This window comes from Copadichromis virginalis, linkage group LG7, assembly GCF_057382275.1.
Source record: "Copadichromis virginalis isolate Kocher_CV1m ecotype Utaka linkage group LG7, C_Virginalis_male_GT1.1, whole genome shotgun sequence".
NCBI lineage: Eukaryota > Metazoa > Chordata > Actinopteri > Cichliformes > Cichlidae > Copadichromis > Copadichromis virginalis.
In genome coordinates, this window is record NC_140624.1 from 4,699,422 (window position 1) to 4,720,449 (window position 21,028).

Sequence of the window (21,028 nt, forward strand, 5' to 3'; positions counted from 1 at the left end):
AGCTCAGTTCTCAACAGGCACAAAGAAAAGCCAGCATCGCCCTCATCTTATGATTATTGATTTTAAGATTCTGCTCCTCACATACAAAGCAGTCAGTGGCTCTTCTCTGGTATACATTTTTAAACTTATGACCCCTCAAATGTCAGAGCGCAACCACAGATCACCAGATGAGTCTTCAAAGGGAAGGTCTTTCAATGAAGGCTCACACACTTCATCACCCAAACCTTGACAAGTCTGTCTTTCTCGTAAAATATTTTCTAAAACCTTACTTTTTAAAAAGCAGGATTTTGAGGTTACGTGATCATTTTTTCTAGTATCAGTGTAATTAAAGTATAATATTGCTCATATTTTGAATCTTTTATACGACATGCATATCTGTAGGGTTAGGGTTAGGTTACCATCCAACCTGTTGTATGACATTTTTGCCTAACTGATGTAACAAAATTGAAAAACCTATAAAATAAGAATTGCAAGGCCAAAATGCATGTATGTATGAGACTTCATGTGAAAAGTAACAATCTCTAGATTATAAAATTATGTGCAAAATGCACATATTTATTTGCCCAATATACACACTCATCCAACTCAAAATTTTGCTTTAACGTGTAATTCTGTGACTCTAAGCCCAGTTTAAACCTTAAGCCTGAGAGTGATTCTGGAAACTTTGACAGCTTTTAACAGAATTTAAGTATGTTTTTTTTTTTTTTTGCCTAAATCAAACCCTTACTGTTGAATCAACCTCCTAAAGTTTTGCCTGTTGTGTGCGATTCTCATTACAGCTCCACATGCTGTATATTACAGTGAAGTGCACACTTTGGCCATATTAGGGTTGACTTGGGAAAACAGTAATGCACGGAAAAGTATGGGCAGAAATGGATAAAAAAAACCCATCAAGGGGTAAAATGAGTGGATGGTGGGATATAAAATAAGATGGAAAGATAAAAAGTAAGGCTGAGAGTGAAATTGACTGCTGAAGTCAGAGAATAACATTGGGAGAGACAGGGAATACAGGTGTGATGAGAAATATAGAAAAACACATAAAGAAACGCCCCTTTTCTCCAAGGAATCTTACAGCTTCCCCATGAATCACAAAATACGACATACAGTGTTTCTCTCCCCGCTTCTCTTCCACTGCAGATATTTGTTTCATGTTTTCACCAACCACCCATGGAGAAATCACATCCTGGCACAACTCAAGAGATCAATAACACTACAAGATATGTGTGTGAATAGATTTCACAGGACCAAACCTGGGTGAAAAACTAATAAAACAGTGGATGTTACAGATAAAACCATAACATGATGTGATAATTAAAGCGTGACAACAACAAACAGAAATAAAAGAACACAATAAATGAAAAGAAACACCTCAGACAAAAAAGCGGAACAAAAAACATACAAAAACTGAGCAGAGATGTTGAGTGTTGGGTTACCACAGGTAGAAGAGGACATAGTCGACATAGCTACCTAGAAAGGCCATGACACAGATACTGATGGCGAACATGGAGCTCAGGCTGAGGCTGTTGCTGTCTTCGTGGAACATGGCAAGCGTCACCTCGCAGTGCCGGCCCCGGTATCCCTCACTGCAGCGGCACGAGTATCGGGACGGAGAGTGAGCCACGCAGGTGCCGTGGCGACAAGGCCGGCTGGCACAGAGTGTGTAGACGCAAACTTTTCCCAAAGAGCTCTCTTTGGTTATATGGCCTGGGGGGCATCTGCACGGAGAAGACACAGCAGTGTAATGCTGAGACAAGAAACACTTGGGAAGCTGTCAGATAAAAAAAGAGCACTGCACTCCACAGAGTTATGAGACCTAAGCTGACAGTGTAAAAATAATACCCTGAAGAGTTACACCTCTTATATCAGATTCAAAGATATGCTCTTTGAAGGTTACAGTGTCGACTGTAACTGGAGAGGGGGGAAAAAAACAGTAAAAGAAATTGAGAAGCTAAGATTGGCTTTGCAGTAGTGGTTCCTCTGTATATTTGTACAAAATATCCCCTGAATATCATTCACCCCTACCCCCTGCCTCTCTCACTGGTTTGTATCCTGAGGCACTGCAGCAATCACAGAATATGGATGTCAAAGTTTCAAAATCACAGCCGGGAAATTTAGTCGTCCTGCAGAGTTTAAAGGTGCAGCCAAGGCCCTGACTGTCACTGCTGTTATACACTATTCTCTCACGTTCACACGCTATTAGACACACAGTATAACAGGCATGCTCTTAAAATAGCTGCCATCTGGTGGACACTTTGACTTCAAGTGTATACATAAAAATGGAGTTTGCACTAGTGTGGAACTCTCTGTGTTATGATTCACTGTCATGGCTTATTAAGGCACTTAACAGAGCCAAGCGAACAAGTGAGCATGTTTGTCATGGTAAGTGTCTAATGTCAAGAATGATCTGAAATTAGCACAGTGTTGGAATGTTTTTAATTGCTTCTTTTCAAAAGTCCACAAAAATCTTTGTATTATTATGTTGACGTAAATGTAATATTTTTTTCTCTGCTTCTTATCTATTGTTATTTTTCTATGTGCTTAAGTGGCGTGTTCCAGTATATTGGAATATATTGATTTTTTTTTAAATATATATCGCAGTGTACATCACTTTGCAATGATGTTTCTGAAAAGCGCTTCATAAATAAAGTTAGATCTATTCTTAACTTTTTTTATTATTTGGTAACTTTGATAAATACTCGGGCGGTTGTCACATAAAGAACAACCTACGAACAGTGCGATAAACAATAACACATCAAGTACTTATTGTGTAGGAAGCCATGTGTGACCAGGTCAGCTCATGCCGAATGAGCTCAGCAGTCGCAGATGGCTTATGTAGAAGCAGTTAGTGAAGCCGACCGAGGACAATAACAGCACTTGCTGAAACATGTAAAGCCTTTGTCCACTGTGAAAGCCGTCCTGATAACAGAGACCATTTATACAAAAACAAGCCATTCATGTGCGTTGCCACATTACTCTTCATACTTTGCATACAAGACATTACATATGTGACATCACATAAGGTATACTAACTGTGCATGGTATTTCTGCTTAACTCTGTGGCCCTTGGATGCTGTTCCTCTTGACATTTAGTTAACAAATTGAAATATTTCCTAATCCTGTCATAGATGACCTCTGGAAGTTTGCTCCTTTAAAACCTGACCACCATACCTTGTTTATAATGAATAGCAAAATGTACATTTAAACAAACTGCACTCATATAGCTCTTTTCTACTAGATCTGAGCACTCAAAGTGCTTTCTTACTATAACCCTCATATACACATTCATATGGGTCGTTACCACCAGAGATTTCAGGTGAAAGCACTGTGAGACCTTGTATCATGTGACCCGTTTAGGTCACTTGACACAAGATGTGAGCAAGAGTGAAGCGGTTGAGGCACGTGGGGAGGGATCTCAAGACTTCTTTAAGTTGCTTTCTTTTTCAACTACTTGGTCGACCATAAATGACTGAGAACCTACGCGATCATGTCAAGACTACATTGTAGGTGGCTGACAGCTTTTGTAATAAGCAGTCACCTCTGTTCAATGACGGTTTTTCGCAGTGGACACAGACGTCTTCTTGCAATCTGTCTTCACGGCCCAAAATGTGAACACTGGCCTCCTTGAAAGAGTGACCTTTGTACTCTGAGTGCAGATGTACAGCTGAATCTTGCGATACAAGACTCATCTGTACTTAGAGGATAATGGTTACAGATGGTTTGAAAGAGGAGTATTTCAAACCTCATGTGATTATACACATGAATAATAGTGGGTCAATGACAATGTTCTAAGGGACAATGCCCACTAGAGTTTAAAAACTAGCGACTCTCCACTAAAACTGAACAAGTCTCTTGGATGAGAGTTGAAATGTCTTAAAAAAACTTGAAGTCTAATCACCTTCTTTTCAAGCTCTTAAAACAACCATGACCTGGATGACTGAGAACCTACACAGACAAGTGCTTTTTTCTGTGCCCAGATTTTGTCTAACATTCAGACAACGAACCCCAATGGATGGCTACAGGGCAACTTAGGGTTCAGTATCTTGCACAAGGATACTTTATCATGCAGACTATGTCACAGACTGAGGAATGAGGATCCAAATGCAGACTCTAAGGCTGAACAGGTGAATATAAAACTGACCCTTATTTGAGTTTGAAACCAAAGTCCATGAGATGCAAAAAGCTAATAGAAAACAAAAGGATCTAAACAGCTCCATGAAACACAAGGCAGTATTAAAAGAAGCAAGAACAGACTGGGCTTATATACACACACACACACACACACACACACTGAGCACACGAAACACAGTCAGGGAACTAAACACGCCTAAACTAAATCAGGGTAATGAGACACAGCTGAAGTAATCCATGATGGTAAAACAGGTAAAGTCAAACTAAAGAGAAAGCACGAGAGACAAGACGGGAAAACTAAAAACAAGATGGGAGACATCAGATACTTTACACAGGGGAGCCAGGATAAACTGAAAAACCTATAAAAAATCTATAACCATGAACAGAACCCAGATAGCTGGCATTTTAATGAGACTATAGAATGTGGCAGCAATAACTCACATATCAATACACAAGGAATTCACAACACCATCAACTTGTAATAAAATTAGTAATGTCAGCACTGAGCTTCCAGTCCTATATAACAAACAATATTAAGACTTATACACTTAAACACAACAGTAGTTGCTTGTGCTTTAAAAATGTACGTGTGCTCTGGCTCCCTTAGTTTGTCACGAACCCTGGGGTTGTGTGCTTGAGTTTGAGGTATTGTATTTCGGACTCTTCTGTCTCCTTCTTAGTTTTAGTTCAGGTTTTTTATTCTGTAAATTTGCTGCACCTGCACTCATGGTGTCTCCAGAGGTCCACGCAGACCAAGGGAGGGGAGCAGTGGTGCTTCCTGCAGGCATCTGAAGCACAGCCGACAGAGACCCCCTGTGAAGTGACCACCTGAATCCCCTCTGAAGGCTGCTCCTCATCCAGGGAGATGGAGTGGCCATTAAACCTCAAATCCCGTAAGCAACCTAGTGTAAAAAGGAAAAAGAGAAGGAAGAAGAAAAAAATTGTTTACAAATCCAAAAGAAGCACAAAACCAGTCCTCAGGCAAAATCTTTTATAGACACACATTTACTCTGTGGCAGGGGTTTAAAGTCAAATAAACAGACACACTTGCATTAAGGCACAAAAACATCTGCAAACCAGTGCTCAGACATGCTCTCACACAGGCAAACACATGAACAGCCTCAGGCCAGGTTGTCATCATAGGCTTTTATTTATGGATATTTTCCTCTTTGCTGGCTAGTTTGCTCACAGTTGGAAGCATGAGGTTCAACACATTACTTAAATACACACCAGTGCCACTGACTCACTTCTCTTATCTGCTGGAAACCACAGCATCAACACACCAGTACCAGTAAATACCTGTTTGACCACTAAGTCATTCATAAATTATTCATTATCAGATTTTTCTCCACTCATTTATCTTATTCTTTCAAAGACAGCTGCATAGCAACCTACCCACAAAGCTCCTGTTATGTCCTGAGGGAAAAGAGTTTCCGAGCATCACCACAGCGGGGTCAATGATGATCTCCCGACTTTGTCCAGGTGAGGCCGTTACCTCTCGCCGTCCTCCGCCTCTGTCAAGTCGCAGGGTGAACTCTCTCCCATATCGGTACAGCTCCAACTCATGCCAGTCTCCATCATCCAGGCGATGGTAAGGCAGTGTGATGTTATAGTCTCCATCTCCAAGGTTGTAGAAAACAGCCAGATGACCCTGAAAAACCTAAAAAGCATAGTAATGCTTAATTTAAGATTCTGATGAGGAAGCAACAAAACTCTGCTACTGGAGACTTTAAGGCTTTTGTCTAAAAAGCTGGTCATTTTTGATGTTAGTCTTTATGTTAGTGTAAACTTCAAGAGTGTGACTCAAACTGTGAAATGAGGTGACACAAATACTAACTGCATTCCTGCTGTACTGTACTGTGTTGATGGGCAAAAACAGATTGTGAGCATAACAATATCATAAGAGTTAGGCCAGTTCCCACGATGTGGAAAAGGTTAGGTTGTGAAATTTAACTATCTGGACAAGTAGACCCTCCTTGGTGGACTAGCCAGAAAAATGTCGTGAACGTTTCAGTGGTAAAAATTAATTCAGCAATTTTGCAGCCATGACGCTTTTCAGAGATGCTGTACACATCGCTGCATGGCAGAGGCCAGAATCATCCCGAAGGGAAGGTATACAAGAAACAACAATTATCTTCAGCAGTTAAGGATGAGCGAGCAGAATGGACTCAACCAATGAGCGGCTCCCGCAACTGCAGCTTGTACATGTCCACAGCTTAATTGGAAACAGTGGTGCAAGATAATTCACATTCAGCGCAGCCAGCATTAACTATTGCTCCCTCAGCATGAGTATCTCAAATGTGCCTCACCTACTGGTCAAACACACACACATGCACAAAGTAAAGGCTGACTGTGCGCTCCCTATTGCCTCATCCTGCCCTCAAGTCCGCAACAAAAATGAGCAAAGGACTCAATCGATACTTAAAGGAGAAAAATCAGATTACACAAACTTTCTGCAGAGCCCCCAGAGATCTACGCAATCACCACTTAGCACAAAATCTTCAAGTAAATGTCTAATGCCTGAACCTTCACATTTCAAATCCCATTCAATAATAAAAATGTCAGAGTTTTAAAGTTTTACTGTTTCGGAGGGGTGTGATGATCTTTGACAGTATTGCGGTTCATGTTTGTTACTGCCCCCCCAAAAAAGCTTCTTTGCAGAGTGCATTAGATAAATGTTTTCTTTAAAGAGCCTCCATACTCCTTGGAGAGGTACATGCTGTTTATACCCAGCTAGCCCCTCGTAACCTTTGTGTGAAAGTGTGGTTATTTATTCAGTGTGCACTCTATTCCATATCTACCCTTAAGAAAAAAGGGCAGAGAGGCAGCCCTTTAAATTAGAGTTTGTTGTCAGAAAACACACCAGGATGGTGCTCAAGTGTTTCTAAGAGCTTTGAGACAACTGGGCTGAAAATGTTTCAGTGTGCCGCTGCAGACAGACATCAGATACTTTATACAGCTCACCAATTCAGCTCCAGAGAGGGTTTCACACAGAGGCTTCACAGCCCACATACAGTAAAGGCTACAGCATTTTCCTTTTCCTGTCACCGCTGCACGGCGGCAAGGGAAGAGGACAACACTGTTTCTCGTCGTGTAGTGTAAAGACCCAAAGAACAAGATTTGATTCTTTAAACAATGCTGTCGGACAAATAACAAGCATGTTTTCAACGACAGACCAGTGGTGTGGAAACCATAAAAACGGTGACAGGTTCACTGCAAACAGGTGACCTGTGAGTTCACCAAAAGTGGCAGCCCTAACAGAGATGTTTACTTCCAGGTGCTGTTCACAGTTGGCCTGTCAGTGAGTGAGACAGAAGGCTTTGACAACAAACACTGGCTTCATATCCACTCAGGCAAGAGAGGCATGCTATTATGGAGGTTTGGCAAAGAGAAGCAGACTTGACTCGGTGTGAGCACCTTTCCACCCTCGCCGTGGCACAGCAGCAGCATGTATGCAGTCATCACTTTGAGCTGCCCACTTGAACTAAGCTGTGTTGAAACCCTAAAGCTCAGAGCGAGGGATCTGACCTCTGCCTATTACAGTACACATCGTTGTTCTCTTGCCACCCTAAATTGTGCTTCAAATATTAACCAAAGGCAGAAATAAGCCTGAACAGAAGAGGCATCATTTTTTAAAATAGCAATCTCTCAATAGGAGCATTCTGCCGACTTACTGAAAGGCCTTTTTGAGAACATACATATGTCAATCACCAGCCCCCTCTGTATCCACCCCTATGTCTCAAACCCTGGTATTAATCACTCTTAGTTTGACAAGCATTTTCAGCAATCATTGTCTGGGTCCTAATCATCATTTTAAAGCTCATAAACAAGACAATCATGGCTGTCAAGGTTGAGGGGAGTGACCGGTCATGACTCACCTCTAAATGCAGGTATTCGTTCTGCTCCTGGGAAAGCAGGCTGAGGATAACGCCCGTGGCTGCACGTGTTCGCACCCCAACCTCGACACTAGTCTGTCGCGCCGGTAGGGACCAAAGAAGGTGGAACTGAATGTGGCTCCGGCCGTCAAAGGAGAACTCTCGAGCCACTTGTCAATCAAAAACACACAAAGCTTGTTCAATTAATTCAACCGTCATAAGGGAAATACACGAGGTTATCACAGCAAGAGCATGCTGCTCTGCAAAAACACTTTATGTAAGGCAAGGTTATCTTCCCACAGCAGCAACTTTCCAAATTGGTTTGTACACTTTGCAAAGTTTTAGATGTAAAACTGACTGGAAACGTCACAGTCCACCGAAACGTATCCGGCATGCGTACCTTGATCGCACTGTGGCCCTGTAAAGCCTTTTTCACACAGGCAGCTTAAAGAGCCCCAGTCCCCATGACAGTGACCCCTCTTGCCACAAGAGGAAAGCTGCTCCAGGCTGGCGCAGTGGTCATCAATGAGAGTGCAGCCTGGCAATGTGTTGGAGGATTCAGCAGGGGAACCAAGGTCATATAGCTGAATGTAAGAATAAGAGGAGAAAAATGTGAAGATAGTGAAAATACAGCAACGTTGGAGGTATCTGTCCTTGTAGTTCTAGTGGATGGGATGAAAAGAAACATGACTGCAAAGAACTTTGTGTTATTACCGTAAATGAATGAAGGATACTATAGCTTTACATTTGATTTTTTAATTGTTTAATAATATCTTAAATCTTGGCTTTCTTAAAAGTGTTAGTTTTTACACTAATGGTTAACAAGAGCTACAAATATTATCAGAGGCACTATGCAACACATAAATGCTGTAGAACTGTTGCTAAAGCACAGAAAATCCTGAATCATGTCACACTGATCAATAAAAGATGTACTTGACACCTGGATTTAGGTGGCAGGCACGGTGTCTTATTTCTGCAGACAAAAGCGTTGGCTGCATTAAAATGAAGGCGCTGCACTTTCAGCAGCAAATGAAAGGGTGTAAATTCTTTCAGTATAAAAGTGGTTACAGTAACGGGTTAGTGTTGTCATTACTGTAGTAGCAGCTGTTATCTGTACTGATTCCATGTACTTCTGGTAACAATTTAAAAGTGCTTCCAATACAGTATTAAATACGGCACAGCATGGGGAAGCATGGTGGCACTGTGGTTAGCACTACTGCCTTACAACAAGAAGGTCCCAAGTTCAATTCCACCATCAGGTGTGTACTTTGCATGTTCTCCCTGTGTTTGTGTAGGTTCACTCCAGTTGCTCTAGCCTCCAAAGAAATAGCAGCTAGTGGCGATAGGTTACTCTAAAATCGCCCGTAGTAATAAATGTTACTTTGCACATTATTACTTTATAGTTTGCAAACTATTCGTTTACTAATTAAGCAATGCAGCATGTGTGTAAGGCAAATACATTTAGATGAACTATCATCTAATACATGATAAAGCATTACCGAGTATAATACTGATAACATTCTGCATCATTACTGGTACATTTACATTTTAAAGACAGAGACACCAGAAGAAAAAGGGATAAGTAACCAACATCAACATTCATAAGGTTTCCCCGCACTACCTTGAGGTCACATTTACATTCTTATTGAAGTGGAGACCTCCATCACCTACACGGCCTGTCATCCGAACAGGTAAACAATAAGAGGTACAGTACAGTAGTCAATTCACCCATCTACCCAACCAGCTTTATAAAAAGGCTTCATGGTAATGCATATGTGGTAATCTTGACCTGCTCCAGACTTTACCTTGCTGTCCACACGCAGGTTCCTTATACATCCAGTATAGTGTTTGTGCTGTAGCTGGGGATATTCATATGACATGTTCTCATTGATCCCTCCGAGCTGCAGAACATGACTTCCATTGAAATACCTGAAACGCATGCAGAACAAAAACTGAAGAAATCGAGCAGAAGAAAAGGAACCAGGCACAGTATGTTCTCGAGGCTACAATTAAAAACACAGCTCTCAATATAACGAAGGACACAGCAGTCAAACCAATGCATACAAAGCACATTGGCCTTTCATAGTAGAGATTCACAGATGATTCTGAATCTTTCTGAGGCTTTCATCACCTTTACATCTTTAGACAGCAAATTGTTCCTTTTCTATTATTTTTAAAATATGCATGATGGGTCAATTACATTTGCCTGAAACAACCAACTAATATGCTAACTAATATTCTATAATACTGGTGGTATTTTCAAAACGAGATGTACAAAGTGATCATTTTAGCTTGTTAACCTGGTATCTGACCTGCAAATGTCGTAACTATTAATGTTCCCTATACAAGTCACAACACACACAGTTAAATGCTTCTTAAAGGTTCACAAAATTTAGAGGTTATTACCAGCAATAGCAGCAGTATAGCTCTGATGTGCATTGTTAACTTCAGAAGCTCACAGCTTAATTACACAACATAATAATGAGCACAGTGGCAAGCCAAGGCCGCGATAGGGGGGAGGGGACAAATGTATAGCTGTGACAAAGCGAGCGCCACTATTAACAGAAACATAGTGAAAGATTAGTTTGGCATTTTAAGGATTATATCTGAGGCTTTTATCAACAGCTCCCCTCCTCCAGAGAGGCCTGCTTGGTACACAGAGAAATTGAACGCTCTGAACTCAGACTAGTCTGAGTCACTATCTGATCTCATTTACAAATAATGCTCGTGCATAAACACAATTTCTGATATTATTTATGCAGCATGAAGACTAAAGGTTTTACATGACTGCAGCATCACATACCAGACATAAACGTATTGTTTTAATGTTTTATTTATTTTGCAGAAATAGAGAAAAAACAGACTGTAAATGAAGTTTTTAAATTGTTGCATAAATGCAATTAGTCTGATTTCCAAGTGATGTGTGTCCAATGGGCACAGACCAAAATGCCTCAGGATACAATCTGATAGACATAAAACTAATCAGAGCAATGAAACATGATGGAAAAATGTAAACAGACTGCAGCATGCAGAAATGCCAGTCGTGAGAGCAATTACTGCCAGCTTGGACAAAGCCGGTTGGAATTCTGCTTGAATGTGACGGGAGCTAGACTCATTCTTCCTGAGTAAATGAAACATGAGCTGCCCGATTTGTCATTTTTCCTGCTAAGATATTGAATCTGAAACATTTAACTGAGTATGAATAGAAAATAAATCAGCAGCAATTTAGATTTTGATAGCAATGGTTTAAATTATTTATTTATTATTTTTATTATTAGTCAAAGCAAAGGATGTATTACAAATGGCACTTTCATAGTAAACTAAGAATCCAACATTAAAATGCTATGAGTTTGCCGGCAAGCAAAGATCAGCCTTTATCTACTAAAGCTGGTCTCTGGTTTCCAATAAGACATTTCCAAGCAGTGTTGACATGATGTACAAACATCCTTATCATTTCAGTCACCTCCCAAACAATGTCAATAGAAGCTTGGTTTTGGTGGAGACATCTTCCTGTTAAAAGGTAGTTTTTCCTCCCTACTGTCACCGAGTACTGGCTCATAGGACAATGTCTCATTGCTTTTTTTAAATAAGGTCCTTAACTTACAGCATTAAGCATCTTGAGCTGCCTGCTGTTGTGATTTGGCACGGCATAAAAAACCCTCTATCAACAATTGTGTGCATTCTTTGATTTTTTTAATAGTATTGCAAACTACTGCTGCTGTTGCTAGAGAACTATTTAGTCCTGTGGAAACACTGGGCATTTAGACACTGTCCCATGGGTCAGGCAGAGTTTTGGGTTTAAGACCAGCAAAGAGAATGAATAATTAGCATTTAGGCAAATTTCCCCTGAGAAATTACAAAGCCCAACTGTTAAACAAGTTAAACAAGTGCAGCTATTGTATTTTTCTGTGTGTGCACTTGTGTGTACGGTAAATTATAACAGATTAATTGATTATCTCATTATTTATCAGTGGTGTCTTATTAAAACTGGCTCCCTTCAAAATTCAAAGGAACCACTTGATTTGTTATAATGTGCAGCATTGGTCACACTTTCTTTATTTAAATATTGATCTTACTTTCCCCTGTTGGGTGTGACTCCTCGGATTTCACAGGATGAGCGGTCCTCTGTCATTGCCCACGAGTCTACGCCTTCTGTCTCCATGACAATTGCAGTGGAACATCGATCCAGAGTAAAGCGCACTTCCTTTAAATTGGGCAAGAGTGAAGAGAGAGGTCATCTCTAATTTATGTGTAGATGTGTGAGTGTACTGCTGCCTGGCACTCTCTTAAAACTGTGGTGTATATGTATTATAATCTGATGTCTTCTGCGTACTCAGGAAGAAAATGGGGAATACATGCAGAGGGATTTGGCTTGAATGTGCATGTCTTACTTTACTGTTGCTCCTCACATCGAGGCGATGCCAGCGTCTATCAGCCACCCCGACATTATTTGTTAACTGGAGCACCAAGGTCCCAGAACCATGGTTAATTTTCAGGCTAGGCGTCCCTCCAATCAGCTCTGAGGAAGATAATGATGAGCATTTACATCAACTAGTCTAAAAATCAGCATAAAACTAAAAAAAAAAATGCAGAATATTAAACTTTAAAAATCTAAAGGCGGAGTGAATAAAAAACTGTGATGAAATGCATCACAAACAAACAAAACAGGCAGGAAAAAAATGCAAGATGCAAATAACCAGTTTGTGTAAACACAGGAAAAACCCAAGGGATGTATGAAAGCATCTCACTTCAAAACAAAAACACAGTGTGAACCAAAAAGGAGGGTGACAATACAGTAACAAAGCCAAGCTGTACAACGGAATCAAAATTGCACCAGAAACAAATAGCTTTAAAATAAGTTGTCAAATTGTAAACAAAAGCAGCTTAATAGTCAGTTTCTCTGAGTTACTATTCCCAATGAGCTCTGTGCAAGATTTCTGAAATTAGAATTAAATTTTTTTAAATGGTGACACAAATGACACTGAATTCACCTACAAATTCACCTAAAATCTGAGAGTTAAATATCTGAAAACCTGAATAAAATATATATGCATGGCTCGATATCAGCAGTGGTAAATTAGAAAGCATGTTTTCTGTAATTTCCCTGAATCAACCCCTTTGAGTAAAATACAAAATTATGGGTTGAGGGAATAGTAATTTGAAACTGTATGCATGTGAGTGCATGTATCACAGCACAAATATTTATATCATGATGGCGACAGCACTGTAATCCAAAAATACAATTCAGACTGGTTTCTATGGATCTATATCTACTCGAGGAAACTTAATTTATCTGCACAATTACAGCACATAATTTTAATTACATTAACAATAACATGAATCGCTGTAGTAACATCATTTCAGTTTCATTACCATGATTCTTATGATACTGAATCACTTTGTCTAGATGCTGCATAGTGTAACTATAAAGCTTTATGCATAGCTGTCCCAATGCAAAATAACCTATTCACTTTGATGAAATATTTACTGCTGTCCTTCACCTGGCAGATTGAGTTTTGAGCCTCTGTGTCAGCAAGAATAAACCCCACTGATGTGTCCTTGAGTGAGACACTGAAAGTCTATAAGGCTGTTCTAAAGCTGAGCCGCCACTCTGACGCAAGGGGTAAGCAAAACAGAATTCGTTATGGCAGACGGCAAACTATTACATACACATTAAACAGTGAAACGGGGTTTCCTGCATAGTACCACATTAACGGTATAACTCAGTCAAGTGAGTGCTCCTATCTCTCAGTGGTGCACTAACGAACGAAATTTGCCTCGTATATCTGATTAGCTACCACCCAGTAATTAAACACACAAAATTAAGTCGCAGGTTTGAGTGCAGTAATGGCCCAGAGGCCCCTTGGCACACATCTAATTATACAGACTCTTTCTTTACCTATGGCCATGTAGTCTTCACTGTCCCCAGGCATAAGAGTGGCCATCGGGCCGGCATACAGTAGCAGTCCGTCATCTTCCTCAGTCATAAACTCCAGTGAAAGATGGCTATCAAAGCAAGGCCTTATGGGGGGAAACCAGGCATAGCCGTTGCCAAGGAAACTAACTCTCATCTGCTGACAGTCTGGCCCCTCAAGCTGTGGGGGGCACTGGCACCTGTAGCACCAAGGAGAAAAACAGTGTGGAAAATCAAGGGGAAAGAAAGAATCAGTGTCATTCAGTTTTGAGTTCGGAGAAATCTTCACGCTGTCCAATCTCTGGATAAGTGCATGGCGACTTTTCTCCGGCATACGTGACAGCTTTGTTGATTCACGCAGACAGAGGTTTGACTTTGCTCTAACATGCTGGCTGTCAACAGACAGCTGGGAAAGCACTTTTTCAAATCAGCATTAGCCACGAAGCCCCAAATGTTCAACTCCACATTAAATCAATTAGCTATGAACACAACATTACTCTGATCTATTCTTTATCTATCACAGCTGTCTGAGCTGAACCCTCTGGAGGGAGTTCCTGCTCAGCACATCACATTTCCTTTGTTGGAAGATAATTATTTCCATTTCTCTCACTTTTCTATGTGTCGAAGCACCACAGATTTTCTCTTAAGGTATTACACACTGGCTGATAACTGTGCAAATGCTTCATCTTGTAGTTATCCACTTTGATTAGGACTTGAGTGGACTGGAAACCGGAAATTAAATGTGTTTTATGATTTTGCTGACTCTGTTTGTGAGACCACAGTGTTAAACATAAATAATCATACATAAATGCCATACAAAGATACACGTAGTAAAGAAAAACAGCTTATTTTTGATGGTGGGGATTGAGGGGACCAGTTGATCTCATCCTGTCCTCTCCACTGCAGGCATGTGAGACAAGCTGGCTTTGCTGATAATGTCAAAGCCATCTATTTTCATGCGGTGTCTGAGGAAAGCTGTGTGTACTGAGACTGTTAAGGGATATTTCTCCCATTGCTGTTTATTCTGCAGAGGGGCAACACATGTCAGGAATACTGATCCATATGCAGCAAAAGGGGCGGCTTAGGCAGAGTGTAGCCTTATGCATACATATGCACACGCAAAGCACAGTGCACCTCGAGAGTCGTGCCGGTCCAAATCAGGAGGTGCATGGCATGTTTTTCTTACTTCTGACTGACAATATCTGATCAGCTGCTGTCTGAGGTTTCCTGTTAAGCTCCTTTGACAGAGAATAGAAGCAGAAATTGGATTCTTTACGGCTGGACTGCATTCACAGGAGCTCATATATGACACATACAGGGAGATACTCTTCTTACAGAACAAAGGCTCCTTGCAGCAATATACAGATCAATTGGAGCAGAGACAATTTAAAGAAAAGAATGTGTGCACGCTGCTATTGACAAACTTGCATGCTAACTGAAATTTTAAGAAGTTGTGTGCATAGAGGGGGAAGGGTTAATCCCCTTGCCCTATATATATTTTTTAATCCAAGCACAAGTATGTGCATGAAACAAAGTGCATGCTGTTTCTTCGGTGATATATGCTCACAGAGACCTACACCTGAATATTGACTGCAGACATTTATATATAAGGTTAAATTCAAAGTACAGGTCTATAACCTTGATACCGAGGTTAGACTCATTATTTGCATCCTGGCAAGATAAACTCAGACTTCAGTTTTCAAAATCACGTGGACACACTCAAACATTGATTCCACGGTATAAAGGCAAGCCTTTAAAAAAATGATGTAACTGCAGATTTAGCTAACAATACAGCCGAGCTCCTCAAGACTTTTAGTTCTTTTCGTTGCAGCTGAAGAAGATTTTTTTCACAGGGGACCCACAGTAATTCTGGGCTCAATTTCCAAGGTATCACTCTAACAGCAAATCTACTAGGACTAGAAAGAAGACTGCTGCTCTTATTTCCGTTAAATATCTTTTAAGAACCTATTTCATCTTAAGTTCTTTACAACTGCAGAAATGCCTCTCACCTGTATCCGTTCTGCGTGTCGATGCAGGTTCCCCCATTAAGGCAGGGGTTACTGGAGTAGGAAGAGCAGCGTTGATGGGTCATTTCTCTGGCAGCGCAGCCACACACAGCCAAGGATGTTACTTTCACTGAGACCAGGGATAAAGCACCCGAGTCTATCAAGGTGGGTGAGTCACTGATGCTTAACTGTGTGGAGCAGCCACCGGATGTCTTGCAATCGGTGTGCACACACTCATCTACTTGCACCTGGTGCACGTTCGCACGCAATACTGACTGCAGCTGCAGAGAGGAAAGGAAGAGCGCAGCAGATGAGTGAGACAAAAACGAGAATTACAATAATTGTGGCTGAAGATAACAGGGATTTGTATCACCGATGCCGGTGGCGCGCGGGACACGCTGATTTACACTTGGCGAAACAAAACAGCTTCACGAGAAATGCAAAAGAGCAAGGCAAGGCCTTCATCATAAATATTTTAATATTCTAACTGACTACTGTTAAAGAATCATGATATGTCATTGGGTATGACAGATGAATCACAGCGATGCATAATGAACACATGGACGAAAGAGGGCAAGACAAAGACAACAAATAAATGGGAGAGACAAAGAGACATGACAGGGGCAGGCAGTAAACAGACACAAAGTTGGTGTGAAATCAAAGGGCAGATAAAAAGCTGCTGGTGTATCACTTGATATACAAGCACCGATGACTATCTATCCTACGTGATAACATATGTACCTTCTTTTTATGTGCGTCGAGGACACCGTGCAGCTTCTCTGGGCGCAGGTAGCCATTATCAGTTAGCACATTGAAGTGGATGTCCACAGTTTTTTCGTCTCTGTCTGCGATGCTAAAAACGTTGATACTCCCTGGTCTGACAGACAAGGTTTCAGACAGGAAGTCCCAGAACGCCTCGAGCCGACTCTTCCCCTCGACACGAGAGTCGATAAAATCTTTTGCTGTAATGCCTTCAGGAGACAAAGAGAAGGGAGGTTCGTGAAATAAGAACTACTGACTTGTCAATGACAACTATAGAGTTGATCAAAGTCTACCAAGTTCCTGATTCTATTAGCGTGAGACGTAGCCGAACATCCTTCTCTATTGATCCTATTTCCATTCTGAGTCATCCGTAAGGCAAATGAATCATGATGCACATAACACAAATTGTTTACTTTTTCACCGAAACAATGTTAGAGTCTTGACAAACTGTCTCGAACAGGATATTTTAATGACCGCGAAGGCAATCGCATTTGGCGTTTCACCTTCCAGTGATATGTGGAGAACGCGAGCAGTCACCTTTAATATCCCAAAAATGGTAACAACCTGGAATCAGACGCATCCATAACAGCCTTTGACTCTGTTTGCTGAATGACTTTTTAAATGTCAAGGACTTTACCTGACACTTCCAAACTGACCTTTATAACTCAAATGTACTCTGAGAGACTGTCAAAAAATGAACACTCTGACATAAACTTTAGAATGTTGAAGAAGGAGGAGGAAACGATTATCAACAAGCAGTATGAATGGTTGCTTTACAATGCTTAGAAATGTTAAATAATGCAAGTATAGAAAATTCTTTTGACAGCATATTATTTTTGTGTTAACTGGATTGACAACCTGATAATCATTCAATGAAAAGTACCAATTTATTCTTGCCTGTGGGAGATGCTGTCTTTTTCAACATCAGCCTCGAACAAGAATTTAACAGCAACAACAAAGAGCATGCTTTTTTTTGTCTGCGGAGGATGACTGAGAACAAGAATCCAATTGAAAACTTATTGTTATATAATTTTTTTTACTTATAGTCCTGGGGTCACGTACAAGGTGCAATCAAAATGTTCAGTTACTCAGCCCAAAATCAAAAACCTCCCATTATAGTTAGTCTCCTTGGGCATTACCATATTGCCTTTAGTGTGGCAGATATTTTTAGCTTGCTCCCTCAAAGTCCAGCTCCTGTCCCTAGTATGTGCTAGAGCTGGCCAGAGAAAAATCCTCAACTTCATCTTTAGGTTAAGGATAACCATTAACCCCATGACCAGAAGGTTGGGGGTTCAAATCCAGCAAACAGCTACTCTGAGGTACCCTTGAGCACTGCTCCCCCAAAAGATTTCTACCATGTGGGACTATAAGGGGTTTAAAATAAAACAAAAAAAAGTTTAGCTAACAATGCTTAAAATACAAACTGGACTGTTGAAAAACAAAACTAACTGAAATGAGGTTGTGAAGGCTGGAAAACTAACTAAAAAAAATAAATATAGTGGAATGAGTTTTAGTATTTGTTGGTTTCATGTAATTTTATCACAACATGTCTGAGGAAGCTTTTTTAGAAGTCTAATGAGAGACTGAGAGTAAACTGCCTGTACTGATTTTCCTAAATCTGGCCTTAACAAATGCCCTCCATGCAAAAGTAAATAAAAAAAAATGAACTAAAACAAATCATTTTAAACAATAAAAACACTGAGCTTAAATGACAAAATCTACTTTGGAAACAGAAAAAAATCCAAATGAAATAAGAATAAAAGGTTAAGAAATACAAAACTGAAATAACTTTGGTAGGTGAAAGTAAAATGCTGTTAAATGTTTCAATATTCATGGTACTGTGTAGCAAAAATTGGAACTTTTCCATATGTAAACACTGAGTGGAAATTACAATTGTTACACTTGAACTTCTGCAGCTGTGCTATGCCGTCTATTTTCCTCTTTTTGTCATAGCTGTCATGGTCTCCGCTCCTCGTCAGCTGACAGCCGTCAGGTGTTTTGTTTTTGTTACCTTTCTCTCTCACCTCTGCTCTCCCCTTCTCTCTCGCCCTCTTCCATTCGCTCTTTCTCCTGCCGGGGCGGAGCTCAGTATGGGCTCCTGCCCCTGGCCTACGCACCTGGAGGTGATCAGCACATCTGTCGCTGATCATGAAAGATTGGAACCCTTCTTAAGAGGGCAAGTCTGCTCTACTCGTCGCTGGATCGATGAGTCATCAGCGTCAGTCGTCCTGTATTTTGTAAAGTCAGTTTATGAGCATGTCTGAACCAGGAGACTAATGGTTTTTTTTCTGCCTGTGCATAGATTGCCTCTGGACTTGTTCTTCTCCTGTGCCTGGCGACTGAACGGGAGCAAGAGAGATAAAGGAGAGGAGATGTGCTAGGACTGAATGGAAACTTTCCCTTCCTGGACTCCTGCCTCTTTCACTCCTGGACCCTGGAACCCCGGCCCCTTTTTCCTTTGATACCATTATGTGTATATATGAATTCCACTGTAGGAAACACTGTAAATAAATGCACCTTTTGAAGACACTAGTGGTCTGCGCGTGAGTCCGATCTACGAAACCTGACAGAACGATCCAGCCACAACATGGACTCAGCAGATCAGAATACCATCGGTCAGGCACTGGCTGCCCAAGAAGCGGCGCTGACTCGCCACGAACAAATGTTACATCAGCTGCGAGGTGAGATCGCTGCACTAACTCAAGCTGTTTCCGGTTTGACTACGCCAGGGGGAGTACAGCCAGGGACCTCCCAGCCGGCTCGCCCTGCCCAGCAGGAGACACTCGCGGCGTCTACGGCCGGTCCCTCATCGGCAGCCACCCCATCCTCTGACGGTCCTCTGCCTTCGCCTGAACCCTTTTCGGGGGAGACAGAGAAGTGCCCTGGCTTTCTGGCCCAGTGTTCATTGATTTTCCGCGAACAGCGGCGTTTTCATAACAATGACGGGGCAAAGATTGCGTTCTTGGTACAGATGCTTCGTGACCGGGCTTTGAAATGGGCCCAGGTCGTGTTAAACTCCAACCCGGAGATCTCTTTTGAGAGGTTTGTGATTAACTTTAAAACTGTGTTTAATCAGGGCTCTGGAGTCGAGGCTGCGGCGCTCCGCCTCCTTAACTTTAAGCAAGGTAAGCGGAGTATGGCAGATTATTCAATCGATTTTTGGATTTTGGCAGAAGAAACCGGCTGGGGACCGGATGCGCTCAGGAGCACATTGTTAAATAACATCCGGGAAGATCTGAAAGATGAATTGATTATGCGGGACCTACCCACTGCTTTTGACGAATTGATGTCGTTATGTATTAAGGTAGATGAGCGGCTACGAGCTCGTCGGCAAGCACGGAACTCCAGTTCCCAGGAGGCCGCAGGGCCGCGATGGGCGGAGGCTTCGGCCGATTACCGGTCCTCCCGGACATCAGGGGGCGCCGACGGAGAGGTACAGCCCATGCAAATCGGCAGCTCTCACCTAACTGCTGCAGAACGTCAGCGACGCATCACGGCCGGTGAGTGTCTGTATTGTGGTAATAAGGGACACATGATTGCCTCCTGTCCGTCGCGAGCAAAAGGCCGCGCCCGCCAGTGATGGTAGGAGTACTGGTGGGCGGTTTGAATCAGGATAAATCTCCTCCACGTTTAGCCCTGCCGGCTAAGCTTCTGGTCCATTCCGAGTGTCATTCACTTTCTGTGCTTATTGATTCTGGAGCAGAACAAAATTTCATTGACTCTGAACTAGCTAAACGACTCTGTGTGACTGTGGAGTCACTACCCCACGCCTTACGCGTCACGGCTTTATCAGGGCAGCGCCTCCCCGACATCACACACATCACTGAACCGCTCACCCTCACACTGTCTGGCAATCATTCGGAGGAGATTAGTTTTTTTGTTTTTCACTCTACTCAGACGCCGTTAGTTCTCGGTCATCCCTGGCTCCAGCAACACAACCCCACGATTAATTGGCAGAAAGGAGGCATTACGGGCTGGGGAGAGGAGTGTCATATGACTTGCCTTAAGGCTGCCGTACCTCCTAACAAATCTGTCACCGGCCCAGAGCCACCGCGGTCTTCCGACTTAGCAGATGTGCCGTCTGCTTACCACGATCTCGCTGTGGTGTTTCGGAAGGACCGAGCCCAGTCGCTGCCACCCCATCGGCCCTATGACTGCGCCATAGACCTGCTGCCGGGAGCTCCCTTACCAACCAGCCGCCTCTATAGCCTCTCGCTGCCGGAACGGGAGGCTATGGAGAAATATATAACTGAATCTCTCGCTGCCGGCATTATCCGGGCCTCTTCCTCACCCGTCGCAGCAGGTTTCTTCTTTGTGGAAAAGAAGGATAAGACCCTCCGACC

At 41.9% G+C, this 21,028-nt stretch overlaps 1 protein-coding gene across 1 annotated transcript in view; it reads right to left on the bottom strand.

Moving 5' to 3' along the window:
- Positions 1-21,028, bottom strand: part of LOC146704252 (neural-cadherin-like) — a 114,625-nt gene that overhangs the window by 6,385 nt on the left and 87,212 nt on the right. The window contains exons 21-31 of the mRNA XM_085461273.1: positions 16,665-16,894; positions 15,927-16,204; positions 13,903-14,117; positions 12,395-12,522; positions 12,080-12,207; positions 9,809-9,932; positions 8,404-8,587; positions 8,007-8,173; positions 5,524-5,788; positions 4,847-5,030; positions 1,468-1,715 (exon numbers count right to left, since the gene is read on the bottom strand). Of these exons, the coding sequence (XP_085317399.1) occupies positions 1,468-1,715; positions 4,847-5,030; positions 5,524-5,788; positions 8,007-8,173; positions 8,404-8,587; positions 9,809-9,932; positions 12,080-12,207; positions 12,395-12,522; positions 13,903-14,117; positions 15,927-16,204; positions 16,665-16,894 (2,151 nt within the window). The remainder of the gene's footprint in view (positions 1-1,467; positions 1,716-4,846; positions 5,031-5,523; positions 5,789-8,006; positions 8,174-8,403; positions 8,588-9,808; positions 9,933-12,079; positions 12,208-12,394; positions 12,523-13,902; positions 14,118-15,926; positions 16,205-16,664; positions 16,895-21,028) is intronic.